Source organism: Sylvia atricapilla, chromosome 4, assembly GCF_009819655.1.
Source record: "Sylvia atricapilla isolate bSylAtr1 chromosome 4, bSylAtr1.pri, whole genome shotgun sequence".
Classification (NCBI taxonomy): Eukaryota; Metazoa; Chordata; class Aves; order Passeriformes; family Sylviidae; genus Sylvia; species Sylvia atricapilla.
In genome coordinates this window covers 55,567,413-55,587,387 of record NC_089143.1, presented here as the reverse complement: position 1 = coordinate 55,587,387, position 19,975 = coordinate 55,567,413, and the positions used below count along the sequence as shown (strand labels likewise).

The 19,975-nt window shown below is 42.0% G+C and overlaps 1 protein-coding gene across 1 annotated transcript in view; it reads left to right on the top strand.

Moving 5' to 3' along the window:
- Positions 1-19,975, top strand: part of ADGRL3 (adhesion G protein-coupled receptor L3) — a 480,164-nt gene that overhangs the window by 392,200 nt on the left and 67,989 nt on the right. Inside the window, exons 10-12 of the mRNA XM_066317961.1 lie at positions 3,747-3,932; positions 6,654-6,692; positions 19,168-19,351. Of these exons, the coding sequence (XP_066174058.1) occupies positions 3,747-3,932; positions 6,654-6,692; positions 19,168-19,351 (409 nt within the window). The remainder of the gene's footprint in view (positions 1-3,746; positions 3,933-6,653; positions 6,693-19,167; positions 19,352-19,975) is intronic.

The window sequence follows — 19,975 nt, the reverse complement described above, 5'->3', positions numbered from 1 at the left end:
GTCCTCTTCTTCTGCAGCTGGGTTTACGCTGAGAAAGGTAGGGCTGAAACAGCAAGCACTTCTGCAGTCTTTTTTCATCTTTCCAGACAAAACTCTCTGCTTCTGTGCATTGGCATGTATTGGACAGACAGGAGGATATGACCCCTCCAAAAACTATTACTTCACAATCCCTTCACTCATAAGAAAATGCAAGATAGTGGCACAAACTTGGAAAATGTTAGCAGAGTGTTACACAGAGGGATTTCAGGTGTGCCAATGATCATTTGTAAATCTGGCCTGAATCCTGTCTTCCCAAATGGAAGAGGGGAGGAATTTTTTTGGCAGACCTATGAAACTACGGTTTGTGTGTTTGCATTGCTGGCAAGAAACGTATTTTCATTTCCTCAAATTAGCATTCCAACACTGGTTTTATTCTGTTTGTAAAAGGTAAAACAAAAATAGGCCAAAAACCCACAGAAACCAAAAATTTGGTTTCAAATTTGGTTTAAACAGAATGTTTTCTTTTATCCCAGAATCCTGTTTAGTTTTTAAATTTAACTTTTTCATAATTGAGGTAGAAAATGTTAAAAAAGTAGTCTCATATTAGGGAGAGATATATTACTTTTAATTCCCTTTATTGTTCTCAAACCTCCCAGTAGAAAAGTCAGTTACTTACACATTTTTTCCCTGCTTCTTTCTTGTCTCTCAGTATCAGCTTGAGCCATGGAGAACCTCCAGGGGCTGTTACTGTATTCCTATGTAGCTATGTCAGTGTTTGGGTTAAACAGTATTACATGTTTTGGAAGAAATAACATAAAGAGCTCATCTTTCATGCAGCAATAATGAAGAGAAAGATGTGGAGAAGTAATTTTTAGAAGGGAAGTCAGTTAGCAATGCATCCTCTTGGGTAGCAGCAAGCTTTGCTGAGCATTACGTAGAATTAACAAAAAAAACAAAACAAAACAAAAACCAAACCAAACAAACAAAAACCCAAACCAAACCAACCCAACCAACCAACCAACCAACCAAACAAACAAACAAAAAAAAGGTTTCAGTCCTGCTGTTATAAAAGACCAGATAATTATCTTAGCCCTGGAATATTCAGCCAGCATTTGGGACTCATATGAGAAGTTGGGTTTGACAGCACTGCATAGGAGACACTTCAATTTTAGTGGACAAAGCTCAAATGAATTGGAGAATTCAGCATTAATGTGTCACACAGCCGTCATTCTGGACACCTCTGTCATGCACACAGCCAGAGTGGAAAGACTGTCTCATCACTTTTGTAGTGACTTGTAGCTGCACATTTTGTGTGACCGTGTGTAGGTGTGGAATTGTCAGTGCTAGGATGTAGTTCCATTACCTGCCAGCCAAAAACATTTTCCCAGAAGAATGGCACATCTATCTTTTCAGGAAACCTGGGTGTGTGAGATAACTTTGGGTAAAGACTTCTATGTCCCAGGAGTTCAGAGAGTCTGAGCTTTAGTCTGCCTTTTTCTCAGGCATTTCTTCCATCGCTGACTATTTTTTGTGTTGCTTATTTGGCCACGGTATAATTCCTCAGGTTTGCAGGTTTTAGAATCAGTCCAAGAGAGAAGGAAAAGGGTTAATTAGTGTCTAACCTGCACCACTTTTGCAGACAGATAGGAACAGCAGCAGACTGCAGGGACAGAAAACTCTTGTGTTTGCCTTTGTAGCAGCTGAGCAATTTTCTCTGAGTGTGCCAGTTTGCATACCACATACCACAGGTGTGTGGTCCAAGGGAAAATGTGAGCATCAAATATGGGGTAGCAGGGATTGTGGGTTTTTTTCTGATGTATCTGTAAAAAATATCTTGAATTTGCGCAGGTTTCTGCAGAGCTTACACAAACACAATGTGTCATGATACATGCTAAGCTCCAGCAATGAACTGCAGGAAAATGTTGAAATTGATTTCTTTATGTAAAGGGATTTGATGCAGTCATTCTTTCAAGTTCTGAGAGCCAACAGCAGAGGTCAAAATTCAGCCTCTGTGCTTATGCGTGGCTTCCTTCAGCTGCTTAGGAGAGCAGGCAGCTGTAAGAAAAGGATCTGGTTTCTATGGCATTAGTCTTCTGTGTAACAAGAAAGAAATAATTCAGTTTTTGAATATCTCTTATCATTGCTCTAATGGGAAGAACAACATATTATCTCCTTTATTTATCTTCTCTGTATCATCATATGCGTTAATTCTCTGGAGACGAGCATATGAACATCTTGAGTTAGATTTCATTAAATCAGATTGGCTTTTGCTGTCAAATTGATGGAAGTAAGTTATTCATTTATAACTTGGCTAATTGATTTACAGAGAGGTAGAAGCTCAGCCTATAATCTTCCCCTAGAATCTTGCTTTTATAATGAGCACCAGAAAGTGAGGGAACAAGAGAAATATCTGATTTCTAGCTGTTGGTAGATAAAACAATTGAAAATTCATATGAAGAACTCAGCAGAGTTTGTCATTGAGCCTGACAGAGAAGTGGGAACTTCATTTATGTGTCAGCCTGTATAATTTCTCCTTGTCCCAGGCATATTCCACATGGATTTGCATTCCAGATCACAGACTTGTAGATAACAAATGAATAAAAGACCAGCAACCTGCAGTGGTATTTCTGTAGTGGGCTACTCATGAAATGGAGATGGGGCCAGCTGCTCTGTCCCAAATCCCCGTGGCACAGAAGAGGAAAGGAGTACCAGAAAGGGAGAGGAAAACAGAGCAAGAAAGGGGGAAAAAGCCACAGGGGAAAAAGTGAGAATTTCCCGAATTGTGAATTTCCCTGCAGGTTATTTGTGAGTTTTGTGACTCAGATAGATGATACAAGTCTTTTAGTAGAAGATTTAGCCAACTGGCGTGCTGGGTTTTTGCTTCTAGTGGGCCTCTGCTTCAGCCTTCTGCTCTAGAATTAGCTTTTACATGTGCTGAGAGTCACTGGCCTCATTATCAGTGGCTAGTGTGGGAAGTGATGCTAAGAGGTAAATTAGTACCAGATTATTGAATCAATAAGACGAAAATTGTGAATTTTTGCTCTGGTTTTTCTGGGTTGTGTCATCTTTTTTTGCTCCTTTTACAAGGAACTCTTCTGTTCAGAAGTTTTAACAAAAATCATCTCTTTGCTATCACGTGAACTTCTGGAATCAGAAAACTGCTTTTTCTGGACAGAAGAGGCTACTTACATGGTTTATTTTTTTCAAGTGGCACAGTAAGCCAATGGGACAAACTAATTAAAGCCCCCCCTCCCCTTAGCATGGAAATCCCATGGAAAACAGTGCCCAGTGAGAAGAAATTTGTTTAAGCCACTGTGGTTGACTGCAAAAGCAATACGCAAAAACTACTAATGATCAAACCACAAAGACTCTTGTAGTTGACCTCTTGGGAAACGCTTCTATTCCTCCTCTTTTCTCCTCTTCATCATCTCTTTTCTTCTTCTTCGTGAGGGGAGTTGAGCTTGTTAATGCTAAGTCTCTTGCTGTAGTTGACCTCTTGGGAAATGCTTCTATTCCTCCTTCCTTCTCTTCTTCATCTCTTTTCTTCTTCTTCGTGAGGGGAGTTGAGCTTGTTAATGCTAAGGCTCTTGCTGTAGTTGACCTCTTGGGAAATGCTTCTATTCCTCTTTCCTTCTCGTCTTCTTCATCTCTTTTCTTCATGTCTTTGAGGGGCGTTGGCGCTGTTTGCGCTGTGGGGTTGGGAGGCGCTGGGGTGCCATCTGGCCGGCAGCTGGGGACACCCTTTCCCTGTGCTCTGTCCCACGCAGATGCGGTCGGGGGAGATGGCGGCCAACATCGCGCGGGAGCTGGCGGAGCACACCAGGAACCACCTGTACGCCGGAGACATCGCCTACTCCGTGTCCGCCATGGTGCAGCTCGTCAACCTGCTGGACGTGCAGCTCCGCAACCTGACTCCCGGCGGGAAGGACAGCGCCGCGCGCAGCTTGAACAAGGTGAGGGCAGCGCCGCCTTTCTAGTGACACAGCCTGTCACTCAGCCTAGGAGCACCTTGACTGCATTGCAGCACTGTGGTTCCGCTGTCCGCAGTTTAAGAAGAGTTGTTAGTCCTTCTGTCGTTTCTAGAAGTAGGAGGAATTGCTACATAGCACTAAAGGTGCTAGGAGTTGCCAGTTGTGGGAGAAAATATGAGCTGTGGACTCTGTAAGAATGCATTTAAAGCTGAAAGTTTCCTTAGTGAAAGGCCCTCTTCATCGCTGAATCTCATGTGAACACATGGGATCAGACCTACCTAGGATTCTGACAGTGAATTATGTGAGCCTGGTTGTCAGGACAAAGAGCGGCTGGACCCTGGTACAAGGAGCACATGGTTATATTGGCCACCCAGTTAAAACAAGACACAGAAGTTTGTTCTCAGCTGCATATCAGGCTCTGACAGTTCTGGCATTTGTGTAAGCACAAACAGAACTTGGTCGAAGATTATATGGGGAATAAGTGATCCCTACTAAATCTGAAACTTCTTCAATGTTTCATGAAGGGAAATGCTTTTCAGAGAAGTAACATGGTCTTTTTTCTTTTAAGTTATTATTGTAGACTGATGCTGTTTTAAATGCAAAGGGCTTCGTAATTGTTTGAGGTTTCAGTCGCATGGGAGCTGAACTCCTGCGTCTCATGTGCTTTGCATGTGCTGTGAATTGGGTTATCGTGATGCTTTTAATTAGTGCTGCTTCCAGCCTTTTTATAACAATGTAGGTAATAATTGTATTAACTGTTACATTAGCATAACATTATTTGTAATAATCATACCATGGTTCTCTGTTGAAATGACGGCAACGTCTGACAATATTCGGTAAAGCCAGCAATTAATGTCACCTACTAACGGGTATCATGGTTGTAGTCTGCTTGCTCTTCTGGATGCATCCCAGCCACTCCCAACATTTTGTCGATTCAGCTTTGCAAGCACATGTTTTTCATCTTTGTTTTTATCTCACCTTATGATGTTTGTCTCAATTACATGAAAAGGGGTTGTATCATGGGGGCAGGAACAAGTTACTGAGGGGAGGGGAAGACTGGACAAGGCAGAGCTTCTCAGCTCAGCTGTCACTCCTGGGGTCCCCACTGCAGGTTCCTTTCCCCTGCCATCGGCTTTGCACAGGCAACTCATACAAATCAATTGCATTCCACATTAAAATTCTGGACCACGTGAAGTCCTGCAAAACAGCGATGCGAATCAGTGATCCAAATGACAGGCTCAGTAATTTACTTGCTCTCATTCCCCACTTAATTCTTTAGAAGAGCAACTGCTCTGTGTTCATTTAAGAATGCATGAATTCAACTTGGAAGTAGTATTGGGCAAACAAAAGGCAGCAGAGTTACTGCTCCATTTTCCCCTTCACTGATCAAGAGTATTTAAAAAAAAAAAGAAAAAAGGAAAAAAGTAATTTGCAAAGAGTTTTGTTTAGTGCTGTTTAGTCAGAAAGAAGAAATAAAGTAAGCACTAGCCATTAAATATTCGTTTAATCATTAAAGGAAATGTGCTGAGGATCTGAAAGTAATCACCTGTGCTGTTTTGTACTGGTGGGGTTTTTTACAAGCTGATGTACAATGAATTGAAATAAACTGGCATAATCAGAATTTTTAAAAGCCATCATCTTTCAGGAACCACTTTTCTGTCACTAAAAGCTTTATGCTTTCCACTGGATCAGGCTTAATTAAGGTGATAATTGTTCCATTCAGACTGGGAAGACCCCCGAGTGGATAGCTCTGTAATTTTCAGCAAGGCTTTCTTTGATCTCCATTTGTTTCTGTAAAGTCTTAGTACTGGCCAGATCTATCCAGAAGAAGATTTTTACTGTTACAAATTGATGAATTAGAATTTCAAATTAGGCATTGTATGATACCTGGGTGTATTTTGTTTATTTCAGAGCCTCAAAACTCTTGAGGACAAATTTGGCTCTCAGCTGTACTAATGGGATTTCACTGCTGTGTGTTGAGAGCACAAGTTGCCCTGAATCTCTGTTGATGTGCAATTTCCAACCAGGCACATCAGCAAAAACAAACCCAGCCAAGCCAGTGGCACTGAGCAGCCTGAATTTGTGGGCTTTTGTTGCAGTGATACAGAGCTCACCAATTCCAGCTCACTGCTGCAGATTGCCTGCCAAGCCCCAGGTCTGTGAGGACGGGTCCATACAGGTCCTGGCTGTATCAGAATGCAGTCCTGCACATGTCTTGGTCCCTGGGATTGATCCTGCTCATCTGAAGCTTGGTTATATTTCCCTGTGGCATCAGCACTGTCTGACTGCAGAGCCCACGCTCCTCTTATGCAAATAACCAGCAGCCTCATCTTTTTCAGCCTTGTTTGACGTGGAAATGTCATGTGTGATCTCCAAGCTGCAAGGAAAACATCATCTCTAGAGTATCTCTACTAGACTTCAGTGTCTTCTACCATCTAACAGCTGCTCTTACAAAGTTGCCAGTCTGTGCTTCACTTCACTGAAAAAGGACTAACCCACATTTCTGGAGCCAGTCCTTCCAGTTTTCCATTGCTGCCTAACTCACGCTCACTCCTTTACCTTGGTTGGTTTTTCAAAAGCTGTTTAAGAAAGAAATGAGGGTTTTTTCACAGGCATTTTCTTCTTTTTTTTTTTTTTTCCCTTGTTCTGTCACTAACTTGTTTTTTCTATTCTGTCTTTAATCTGCTCTCTTTATGGACTCAGCTTCAGAAAAGGGAGCGCTCTTGCAGGGCCTATGTCCAGGTATTTCTTGTGTTTTTAATACACGTGTCCAGTTGTTTGACTGAATGACTGTGAAGTGGGTCTTGTCTCTGTGAATAATCTGGTTATTACCAGCTTTGTGGCAGCAAGTTCTAAGGTTAAGGTTACAGGATAATAATGTCATTTCTTACCTCACCGACCTGCCCCATTTCTCTCAGACTTGACAAAAATTTGGGACAAAATCTCTGAACCAGAAAGTAGGAAAAAACACAAGAGAGGTCTGACACTATTCATCTGGCCATCTGAATGAGCAGGACGGTATGGAGAGGTGCAAGTAAAGAATGCAAAACTGCTGCCCACAGAGGTGTCTCCAGACCAACTGGATTTTGCTTACAGCATGTCACTCAAGTTACTGCCACCTGCATTTCCTTAGTTTTCCTTCTTCCCCTTCTGCACTTTTAAATTTAGAAACAATTCAAAACTGCAATGCTCAGCATGAGGGAGGAGGTAGGATTGTAATGAAATGCAGTGTCTCACAGAGAGATGTTGGAAGGAAGAGAGTGCTGCAAACAATGCGTAGAGTAATGAACATAACATCCCGTGAAGTTCACCCGGGTCTGGACTGACTTTCATTGGCTTACATTGTATTTGATGTGAACAAAGTCAAGCCCCAGCATTCTGGAAAGAGCACACTTGTGTGCTTTTCAGGACTGGGACCCCAAGTTATCTTATTAATCCTGTCACCTTGCCTTATAGCATTTGCTCTAGTGTTTTTTTATATAAACCTGTTTGTATACTGTAGGGGAGTTAATGCTGCTTTAAGAAGTGTGAATGTTTTACCTTCTAATCTCTGTCTTGTGCTTGTGAATGGATATTGTTCTTATGGGTGGTTGGTCATTATTTATATGTATATGTGTAACACTCAAATGAACCCTATGTTTCTGGAGGGAGCTGTCTGTACCTGCATTTTCCTGCAAAATTCTGTTTCCTACAGTCAGTACTGACCTTGTGAACACATATTTCCTTTAGCAAATGGGATTAGATGATCTGGTTTTCTAGGGCTTTAGAAATAAAACAGTACCCATCTGTGCTGGTAGGCTGTCTTCCCTTTGGAAAATGTCACGAGAGAAAGTCACCTTTTCCCTTCTGTATACATTAGTGGATAAAGATGAGTTGCAGAGTCGCACATGCATTATCTGGGATCCCAGAGAAAGCCACTAGCAGGCATTTAAAGGAATTTAGGAGAGTTTGCAGTGCAGTGCTCACTCCCAAGCTAGCTACCTTGTGTACTGCTACCACTGGGGACAGGGTGAGAGTGCTTTCACTCTGGGCTGCACATTCTTGTTGGGGACATTGGGTGATACCTGATCCATAGTTGTCCCTTCCCCAGCTGCACAGGCTTTCTACACAGAGTCGATGCACACTCCTGCTCTTCTTTTTTCCAACAGTACCTATTGGTGAGCTTAATATACCCTACAGAAAGATAGGCTTGATAGAATAAAGCCTGAATACTCTGCAAAAACTTCAGCATACCCTTAATTTCAAGGACTCCTTTCCTTTCACTTGGAAAGGTTGTTGCGTGTTTAAACATTAATCATGCACCTACTTCTCCAGTAGATGAAAACTGATGAAAGCTCATTGCTTGAGCTGTTAAGTTTGGATATGGACAAATCTGTTATATATATTGAAGAGGACAGTCCTGTAAAAGAGGGCTTGAAGAATGAATTAGATGACCTAATTGAACCTTTCCAGCTCTGCTTTGTACTATATGGAGGTAAAGTAATGTATCTCGACATATTTTCATACAGTATACTTCTATTTGGAAAATTGTGTGGCTAAAGTCATCAAAAAATCTAGTGAAGGAGAGGTTGTCTGTAATAGCAATTAGACGTGACTGCAGATAGTCCTGTTACAGGCTACTCATCCTTTACCAAGAAGTGAAATGTCTGGGCTGGCTGAGGGAATTTAGCAGAGATTTTTCAACAAATCTTAAGTGGTGACACCCTGTGCTTTGTAAAGTCAATGGAACATGGGAGGTCACTGGGACATATGGCGTTGATGGCAGCGAAAGAGAGTGTTCAGCTTTGCTGGCATGATCTCCTCATGCTGATCCCATTATTGTGAAGAGCATCCCTGGCTGAATTTGGCTCAGAGGGCTGGAGGTGTACCTTCAATTCTGTGTTTCCTAGAGAAAGGAAGGTGCAGTATGAAGTTCATGCGAGAAATGTCTGGGAATTGTGAATATCAAAAGTGCTATTTAGGAAAGGTGGTTTTTTTTGGAAGGAGGAGGGTGACCTGAGAAGAAGATAATTGCTAAAATCAGTCTGTTTTCTTTGGGCTAACCAATTTAAGAAGCTGTGACTGACAGAATCCGTGTAGCGATTGGTGTATAAAGTCCTCTTAAGCCCAGAATAAATGATTATAAATAAATATACAAAGTGGATGGAGAAATTCTGGAAGTTATTCAAACATAAAACTGAGAATGCATTATCACCTCATTTCTTGGGATACCTTTAAAACAAACATGGATTTAATTTGTTCGCTTTCACAGTATTTGTTGAGTTAAAAGCTCAGGGATTTTATTTACTGGAGATAGAGGTTAAAAATGCTGCTTCTTTAGTTTCAAATGTGGTAAATTATCTTTTTTTGTCTCAAAAATCCAGCAAGAACCAATCTGGCAGGTGGCATGATAAATACATATTAATATAATGATTGGACAGTTGCTGGAGGATTTTTCAGTCATGATGATAATTAAGAAACTGCTAAGGGGGTTTTAATTTGTGATACTAATTAATAGTCAGCTGACATTGAGCTGGCCAAGGTGTATATAAATGTGGCAAGAGTGGCCTCAGCAAGGTGCTCTGTTAGTAAGAAGGGTGGCCTTTTAGAGAGTGGAGGTCTACATCTCATGTGCCCACCTCTCTGAAGTTCTTGCACTCTGTTTTGGGAAAGGGATGGAAAAGTCTCATGTGGGAGAATGAGTCACAATGGGTGACACATTTGATTAGCATAGCTTGGTTTGGTGCTTGGTCTGTGATGTAAGCTGGTATGAATTTTCTTTAACTTTTTCAGAATTTATGTTTGTTCGTTTTCCAAAAGTTGTTGTCCTTGAACTGAAGCACTGGAGTCATAGAAAACATGAATCACTTACCTTTTGGGGACTGTGAGACTGGGTTTGGTGATTTCTTCCATGCCCCTCAACGTGATGTGCTCAATATTTCCCAGCTCCACAATTTAAAATGCCATGGATGAAATTCACTCGTCCTCTAGGAACAGAGGTGGGGTGGTAAAGAAAAAAAAAAAAAAAAGGCTAAGTACTCATGTAATGTAGTAAGTGAGGCTGTATTAAAACAGAACACTTAAACATGGGGAAAAAGATAGAGAATTTAGTAGCTGGAAACACAGTTTTTATTAAAGATTCATACCACACCCATGCTTGCAGTCTTTTTATCATGTGCATGCATCTGATTGCAAAGCCTGAGCTCACCTTCTTGCCTCATTTGGATTTGTGGGCTGCAGCTCTGGGCATGAGCAGGCCAATGAATTTCCCTGCAGTGCCAAACCAGAGGCCTCTTCCCATTTGCATGGTGTGTTTGGGATGAGGATGTTAGCAGACAAAAAATTCACAGGGTTCCTATTCTTTTGTTTTCTTTTATAAAGTCAATATGAGTGGTTTTAAAGCTGGAGGCTGGTGAATAAAACAGATAGTGTGAATATCTGAAATACAGATAGTGTGAATGGCAGCTTTGTGGAAAGGATGGACAGAGGCAGCAGAGGGTTGCTTTTGCAGCATCTTCCTCATCTAATGGAATTTGCTGCTCTTGGTTCCTGCCATCCTCTGAGCTGCCCTGTAAATCAGCTTGCCCTGTTTTGTAATTATGCACTGGACTGGATAGCAAAGATTATCGAGGTGCTGCTCCTTGATAATTTCAAGAGCTTCTGAGTGCAGGTGTCATCAGAGCCATTCATGAAGCCAGTGATGAGATGATGTCAGGCTCCTGATAGCAGACAATGACAGGTGGTTACAGAGTTGTCCTTCTGGTTTTCATGGAAGTTTTCTGAACACTCCTTGTTTAAAACATGGGCTCTTTAAATTGCTGCGCTAAGCAAAAAATTAAAGGCTTTCCTCAGAGGATTCAAGGCATTAAGTTTAGACCTGAGCAGAAGAGACTTTTTTTTCCTCTTTGCTAACCTAGTAGTTCTCATCAGATAAAAGGTGCATCTGGGACTTAGCTAGTACTATTTAAAGTGGATTAATTCTGTTTGTCCTACTTCTCTCTTGCTTGCATGATTGGTCCCAACTTCCATGAAGACTGAATGAAAGAAACTTGCAGCTCTGAGAGGGAGCACAAATTGAATTGTGCCATTTTGCTTGTGTTTGCTTGTGTTCTTCTTGCCTCCGTGACAAGAAAGACTCTAACCTCCATTTATATAAAAAAAGAGGCAAATTAATGAAGGTTTTCAAGTTCCTTGTTTGGTCAGTTAATTGGCTGTATGACAAAGAACTCTGCAGTGTGTGTCAAACAACTCTGAGAGTTCTCTGATGATTTGTGCATTGCTTGACTCCTGATGCTATTCTGCACAGCCTGTCAGGCGAGGTATCGTTGTTAAAGTGGCTGGAATAAATTGGCTAGCAGTGAGCATACAATGTTGTATATTAACTATAGCTACAGGGAGTACTTTCAGCTGCTTTTTCAAGAGATCGAGATGTTTGCCCATCAGCATCAAAGTGCCTAAAACTTCCATTTAATATAATTAAAAGGACATCTGAAAGAAGTGTGACTCGCAGTGAGGTTCTGTGGTTTGGTAGTCCTTTGTTAAAACTCTGTGAACTTAATATACTTCACAGCTTGAGAAACCTGCACTTGATTTGTGTCAGCAAGAGATAAACTAGAAATCCTCACCCTGCATATTTCTGCTGTGGTGAACCCGTTGTTAGGGGAGAGGAGGATCAAAGCAGCAGCCTTGGGTTTGTGAACAGACTCCAAAATTCATTGCATAAATGTTAGAAAGGAAGGTGACCTCACGTTCATACACCTACAACTCAGCTACGCCTATGGTTAGGTTCTCACATGGCAAAACTGAGAAAAACAAATCTGTTTTCTGTGTTGCTCTGTGCTTACTCTCTGCTTGAATCTGAGTCAGTCCTGGTGTCTGGTGACAGTGGTAAAAAGTCTGAATATAAATTGCCCTAGGAGGCAGTAGGAGATGTCCCTTTGATTTGAACCACTGGAGAAAAGGATGAGTCTCACAGACTCCCCGGGAGTTTCCTTGAGGGCTGTGGATATTCTGTCAAAGAGGCATTTCTGATATGTGGCCCATTTTCCTTTCTTGCTACAGCCTCGCTCGCTTCCCCACTGTAATTACTCTAACAGTTGCTTGTATGGTTCCAAATCCCAAACAGTAGGGCAGCAAATACAGATGATTCATAAATGCAGTTCTCAGCTTATTCTGCAGGGAAGATCTCATTAGATGAAATAGATCATATGTTATTTCCTTCTTCCCAATCAATTCGTTTTATTTCAGTCCTACGGATGCCTTCTGACCTTAAAATATTCTTCCTCGTATAGTAAGTAAAGCAAAACCATAACCTGTAATTTGTAACCTTGCTCTGTTTCTCGTATCGCCTATTATTTTTTGCATGCTCCCATTAGGAGATTATTGGTAGTTCAAGGCCAAGATTGCAAACCTTGCATACCTGGTAAAAGGCTATTAATTCCATAGTTAAGCATTTTGTAGATGGCCTAATTTTAATAAAGGTCAGTGCCTTTCTTCTCACTACAGTGGGTTCTCAGCGCTGCTGGAATTGAGGCCCTTTCTGAGTCAGTACAGTTCCTGTAGCCACAGCATAAACATTTGCTGTATAGTCGAAGAGAGAGGGTTGCATGCTCTCTCTTGGGAGCCTTTGTGCTCAATCTGTGGAGCAATTTTAGAAATTCCTCTGCATGGTCATGGGAAGTTCTCTTCTTGCCTTTGCCATGAGTAGTAAGCTTTGTCTTGGTTCACCAAAACTGATACCATCTGTCGCCAATCACCACTCTGGTACCAGGTGTAGGCTAGTGCTTCTGGTTTAGTTTAGAAGGCAGAAACAAATATTAGCAGTAGATAGTCTAATGGTTTATTTATTTTCAGGCACTCACTGTGGCTGAGCTCCTTTTAGTCTAAATATGTTTTGTCCATTCCATTGAATGTTACAACAGTTTTGTGATGACCCTGTTGCTTTTAAAAAAACATTAGACAGTGGCTGAGCTTCACTGTAAGAAATTGTCTCCATTGTGCTTACTGAGGCTTTGACCAGAGACAAATTTTGATTTTGAATTAAAAGAATAAATGGCAAGGAAAAAAAGGCATCCAAGAGTGAAAAGTGTTGTCAGACAGATTTGAAGGCACTTTTCAGCTAAGAAGTAGGATTTAATGCCATCATGTAGCCAAATGACATTTTCCTTGTTTAGGAAGCTGAAGAAATGACATGTGCATCTCTTTTTGTCCTGAAGTCCCATATAGCAGATGAGTGTAATCATTTGACTGATGACCCCTGTTGTAGTGGGATTGAGGTGCTGTTCATTTGCCATTCTAAGAAGACTTGTCATTTCCTGAGCTGGCCCCTTTCAATGCAGTAACCTTTCCAGAAGCATTTATGTGCCCACATCCATACTTTCATGCTGGCCCTCTCCTCCAAAGGACCCATTCTGACTGTACCAGGTACATTCAGAGTTAATGGGAGTTTCTCTTGTACTGGTGCTTTTTCTGGCCAGGGGCAAGAATCAAACAACTTCCAGCAGAAGTTGCCAGCAGAACTTGTCGTCAATGGCATTGATTGTGCCTTTAACTCAATTAGTTTGGAGGCTTGCAAATATTGATAGCTTGAGCAAAGGGTTTGTTTTAGCACTGGATGTTTAATATGAATACAGAGCAAAACCAGCTATTCTTGAGCAAGGAGACAAGTAAGCTTTTTTCAAGTACCGCTGCTTTCCATTTGGAAAAAAAGGAAAAAAGAGCATAACGCTGCGATCATTGTAGCATATCAACATTTCAGTGCATCTGCTCTCTGATAGGTTTTTCATTTGCACTGTGAAGTGTGGACCTGGAAGGGGTTTTGTGCTTTTTTTTCTCTGCTGATTTGCCATAAAACCACAAGCTGTTATAAAAAGTGGGCAAGTTATGCGTTCCTATTTTTCACATAAAGATCAGGCATTTGTTTTGGAGCAGTGTGGGGAGACCTCAGGAAGAACCAGAAGCTCAGGCCATAAGCAGGGCCTGAGGCTGTGCCTGTGTAACTGCACTCTGCAGGCTGTCCTCAGAAAGGGTGAGCAAACCCCTCTGGATGAGTGTGCTGGCAAACACCTTTGTCACAGGGGTACCAAAGCGCTGCTTGCTTCATGCACCAGCCATGACTTTAGCCTGTGTAAAGCCTCATGGCTGTAGCTCCTCATATCCTAATTTTTGAAAGTGCACTGCATGAGATATTCCTGTGAGATCAAGGAAGTGTTAGCAGTACGAGACAGGGCTTTAGAAGTTATAAAATTCAGATGTTTTAATTAGAGATGCCATTGCGAAAGTGGTCCTTTATTGCCCTGTGCCACTGTCCTCATTCTCCCAAAGCTGCTCTTGGAGGTAAGTCCTTGATGCAAGTTTCATGTTAAGTAAAGTGTGCAGTGTGTTCAGTCTCTTCCTAAGATGCTGCTTTGTAAGGAAGGACAAACTGCATATTTGAAAATTACTCAACAGAAGGATTAAACCAAAATTCCCTGTAGGGCCTGCTGATACTCACTAGCCATACAGCTGTATTTTATCCAACTGTAGGTCTGTTGAGGTTTTTGGTCTTCCATCAGCTGCTCGGCTGAGGAAGAGGCCAAAATGAGCAATAAAGGTTTAAAGAGATCCTAACTCTAGGAGAGCTGCTGGTTTTCTAAGGTTAGGGTTCTGTGATTAAACACGGTAGCACATTGCAGTCTAGTGCCAAATTTGGCAATGAGCTGGGTACCTCTAACGTCTCCTAGTGATTTTCAGTGTTGAGTCCCAGTTAAAGAGAGATTTTACATTGCAAAATCTGTTTTTATCAAGGAGTAGCATCTTGGATGTTGGTACAATGAGACAAAATTAAATAGATACAGTATCATTGGATATATACAGAGTTCAAACCTCCTAGGTGTAAACTGTGTGCCACATAGCCAGGTACTCTTACCAGACGTTTCTAGAGGGGGAGAATAGGAAAATAAATGAACAAGCAAAATTCAGTTTAATAGAATGTAGCAGCTGTCACAAAGGAAATCAATGGGATATGTACAACTGGCCCTTTAGTAATGCATAATTACTGTAAGGCTTCTAATTAGTTTCCTTTTTACAATGCATCTTTTAATACCAATTTGTAAGTGTCTAAGAAGGAAGGCTTACATTTTGTTTCTTTTTTGTAACCTCAGGATAGAACCAGGAAACCATAAGCACAGGCCTTATTTGGGAAAAACCTCTCTCTGCAATTTATTAACATTTATTTGCATTGAACATACAATCTGTGGTTCTATATAACCATGTAATGAAAGGCATCACCATCATGGGCTTTGTCTTTTGTGCTCGGCAGGGTCTTGCTCTTCTCTCAATGTCCAATTGTAGTCACTGCTGGGGACATGAAAGGTCCACTGTGTCTAATATTCTGTGACCCAGGGTGGTTGCTCTTTACAGGCTGGTAATTAGAGGGTTTGGCTTTGCATAGATACCCTGACATCACAGAGAGCATAAAGCTGTGATACGTATCTCAGCACAGAAAAATGGAAAGTCTGCCTTCTTGGCTCTCTTCTGCCATGCCCTTTGTCCCTCATTTGATCTTAGCCTACAAACAAGCAAGCTGTGCTTTATGAAAACTTTCTGTTGATCTACTTTGAGTTCCTCTTGTCCTTCTCCTGATGCATCTGTGTGCTTGTGCTGTCTAATCATTAAGTCCAAGCAACCACAGCATTGGTTTGGTGCCATGCTGCGCATGGTGTTGAGAGATGTTTGGGCTCCAAGCCTCACATTTTTATTTTGCAAGAAGCTCAGCTGAGCTGCATTTGGAAGAAGGAACAGGCAGAGGAAGAAAAGAAAACCACAGGAGAGGTAGTTCTTTAGCTTGAGGAGTAAGGGCATGGTCTTCAAGCGAGGCCATGCGGCATTCTTTAATAGATGTTTGGTTGTTTATGGATAGGTATAATCTCTTTGGACAAAGTGGAGATAATCCTTGGGGTAGTTTCTTCTACTTTCTGTGGGGAGAGAAGCTAGAGAATGTCTGGGCTCCCTACCTGGCGTCATGTTGAATGCTGGAAGTGGAGTGAGATGAAACTATGTCAGAACTTTCCTATCTGCCTCTGAAGGTCCCCACTTTTTTCAGGATCCCCAGGCATCTCAGATAAAAGCTATCAAGCCATCAGTTCACAAGCACACCTATCCCATGCCTTCTGCATTTTGAAGGTTCTCTCTCATGGCTAATCCTCCTCCAGCTGGTCACCAAGAGGCTTTCCTGGAAGTTTGGCACAGCTGTTTCTTCAATGCTGGAGCTTCATCAGAACACAAAGTCATTGGACCAGGTGCCAAACCCACATAAATCACAAAGGCTCAGCTTAAATGTAAAGACACAGGCCTATCCTTGTCACGTGTGCCTGCTTTCCCACAGCTCCCACTCCGCTGCCCAACTTTTCCCAGTTGGCATCTCTGTCTCACAAGGCACTGTTGCTATAACAGCTGTTTTGTTTCATTTAAACACCTACCTCAGCTCCTGTCCAAAACGCAAACATTTCATTAGCACCTCATCTCCTTGGCTTCAGCCCACAGCACTCGGCCATAATGAAGTGCTGCACTCAGAAATATAATGTGGGGAACACTTGATTAATGCACTTAGACAGGTGAGGGGAATGACCCTCTGGGAAAAGCTAGGGACTAAATTAATCTCGGATGTAATGCCAGCAAAGACAGTCTACCAGCTCTTTGTTCAGATATGCGATAAGGACGTGACCCAAAGTCCTTGGAAATCTTCCTGGAGCTTTTGTGTTTGACCCCAGACCCAAAATGATGTGAAGTGACTGGTTTCAGGTAGTCACTTCAAGAGGATGGATCCACAGCGTTGGGTGGAGAGTGCACATGGTGCAGGAAGCGGTACATTAGGCTTAATTGGTGTTCTCTCTCAAAGTTGCATGAACACATATGTGCACATTTAAAACAAAAAGGAAGAATGCATTAGATAATTTTCTTTTCTGGGGAACAGTCTTTGCAGCAGATGTTTCACTGTAATACAAATATTTCAGCATCTGTTTCATATTCTGAAGAATAGACATTACCTTTCTGTCCAGAGCCAGGAGCTGGATCTGCTGCAAAGAAATTTTCTACCATCCAGATACTGATAGAAGTGTGCAGGATGTTGTTTTAGCTGAGAATATAAGACATCAGTAGGAGCTGAGCTAAATGGAGGTAAGGCAAATTGTGTGATAACATTGAAAGGGGAGAAAAATCCTCATTTTTCTGCTTTCCAGGTATAAAAGGTCTTTACAGGGGGACACAATGTTGTGTAGAAGCTACACCACAAAAAAATGAAGCTTTTTGGTCTCTAGAAAAGAATACCACCTATTTTTTTTGCCTGTGAGGAGATAAGCTACCAGAGTATACTACAAAATTTTTTTAAGAGCTGCAGAGATGAGGCTTCCAAAATCTAAACCACAGAAAAAATATTGGATTTATATGCTATGGATTTTTCAGTTTCTACTTGACTACTAATTTCAACCAGCTTGTTGTGTGTACATAGCAAATGTGTTAAGATAATTTTTAGACTATTCAGGAAAATCAGTTTAATAATCAGTTTAAAAAAATGATTTATGGTTATCAAATTCCACTTTAAATCAAATGAGTGAGGCATTCTGTTTAGGGTATAGGACAGGTTTGGCATAAGAACAAATGAGTTAATTGACCATGAATAAATGTAACTGTGAAAGTAGGAGCTTTGTGCTGCCAGAGTGGCTCAACTATGGCATAGTCTCCCAACAGGAAATATGGTGGTGTGAGAAACCTTTCAAACTCAAGGAAGGTATCTTTGCTGGGATTAAAAGCACCAGCAGTGGCAGTTTTAGCTGTCTTTTTACTTCTCCTTGAACCTTGCTGCAGTTGAAATATTTGTTTAACGCGTGGATGTAGCAATGAAATCTAGTTCAACAAATGTAGTTTGATGTGGTCGCATCCTCCCGTTGCTGATTTTCACCTGACCATGACTGGTGAGTGAGTCAGGACGCTCTGTGCTCTCTGTGCCACGGGTTGCCATTGTAACGCTCCTCCTGAAGGCTCTGCTGGAGGGTGGGCTATGCCGCAGCTTCTTTCCACCCATGGGTTTAGCAACAGTATCAGGAGTAAATACTGAAGTATTCCCGTGACAGTGAGCCCATAGGGCACACTTTAGGCTTGGAAAATGTTGAAGTCCCATGGGACTGTCATCAGCTTGCGCAGCAGAGAGGTGTGGGTTTGATGCCTATGTGCTCAGCATATAGAAAACTATTATGAACAGCAGTTTCATCTTGGAAGTGAGGTTGGTTTCTGCAGTCAGCATTAGCAGGCAGTGGAGGTGTTTCTCTGTGGGGTAGGCCTGCCTGGTGACTAGACCATAACCAGCTGAAGAAAGCATGATCAAAGTAGCTTATTTTTTATCCTTTTCCTCTGCACAATTAGTTCCATCAACTGGTACAGCTGGTCTCATTAAAAAATGTTAGCTTAAAAGTGGTTGAGTCAGCTCTGGTTAGTAAAAAAAGCAGAGAGTTTAGGTTGAGAAAAGCCTTCAGTTTGGGTAAATTCTACTGCAGTATTTTTGCAGTCGTGAGACCAGTACAGTTTCGTGTGATCCTGTGTGTGCATCCAGATTAACCTGTGGGAAGTTATCCATGGGAGAGCTCTTTGTGCGTGGCAGCCCAGGGCAGAAGGTGCACTGTAGGAGGGACTGAAGCAGTTTCCGCAGGACTGACTCCTTCCTGAATGCAGTGATTTGAAATGTAGTGTCTTATCTAAATCTCTATGGGAACCTGCTGCTGCTCTGGATGAAGTGGTGTGCTTATGTGTCTTCATGGTTTCCTGGGTTATGTGGCGGGAAATGTTTTAGGGAGCCTAGTCTTTGCAGATACTGAATACCTTCAGTGAGTGCCCCAGCCCTGCTCTTGAGTTCTGGTGTTGCAGATGGGTTTTCCTGCATGTTTCCTTAACCGTCGTCTTCCTCCTACCCCTCCTTCCCCATCTGCCCTAATTCCTTCTTTTTCTGAGCCCAGCTGATGATTATGGAAGCAGAAAAGCACCATTCCCAGCCTGCATTTATAATAAAATCAGTATTTCCTCCCTGTCCCATCTGATATATAAAAATTGTCCTGCTCTATTGCAGGCTGCCCTAATGGGTGGGGGAAGGAGATGCTGTCTTCTCCCTATAAACTGATGTGTGTGGAGGATGGGACAAAGCATATGTCAGAGATCTCTGGTCCTTTAGGTTTGCTGGAGCCTTTTCTCACTGCATCCCTCTGCCTTGCAGGCCATGGTGGAGACAGTGAACAACCTCCTGCAGCCTCAGGCTCTGAATGCGTGGAGGGACCTGAACGCCAGTGAGCAGCAGCGCGCGGCCACCAAGCTGCTGGACACGGTGGAGGACAGTGCCTTTGTTCTGGCTGACAACCTGCTGAAGACAGACATTGTCCGGGAGAACACTGACAACATCCGTAAGGGGCACATCCCATAAGTACCGAGAGCAGCCAGTGGAAGAGTAAAGGCTGGGAAGCCCGGCTTTGGTCTTGGTCCCTAGATTAATTGGAGAGCCATTTGTTAGATACGTCTTGGGCCTTTGTCTGAAGGACTTCAAAGTCTTTCCAAAAGAGCTTAAAGGAATAAGGCAGCTCTCTACCCTTGAAATCCCATGGAATATGAGCACCTGACCTGCCTTTATTACTCTTGGCTTTGAGGGTATAATCTGAGCTAGAGCAATGAGAGCACTGCTTCACGGGGGGATTGTTCATCGTAAGGCAATTGTGTTTCATTTCATACAAATTTGTGTCTTTATTCAGCTGATTGTTGATTTTAATTAAAAAACAAGCATGATGGAAAGCACCAGCACTCCCACTGTGCATATGTTAAATGAGAACAACTCTTCTTTCTATTTCCATGAATACAGATCCTGAGCACTGATAACATTTACAGAAAGTACCAATCGCCAGTGGCAAAGAACTAGTATTCTCAGATTTTCATTTTAACCATTGTCCTTAATATCCTGAGGTTCTTGTTTACAAGAACTGGTTGTCTTTTGTCTTCCACAGAGAGTAGAATTTATTTGCACTTTTTTTCTTTTT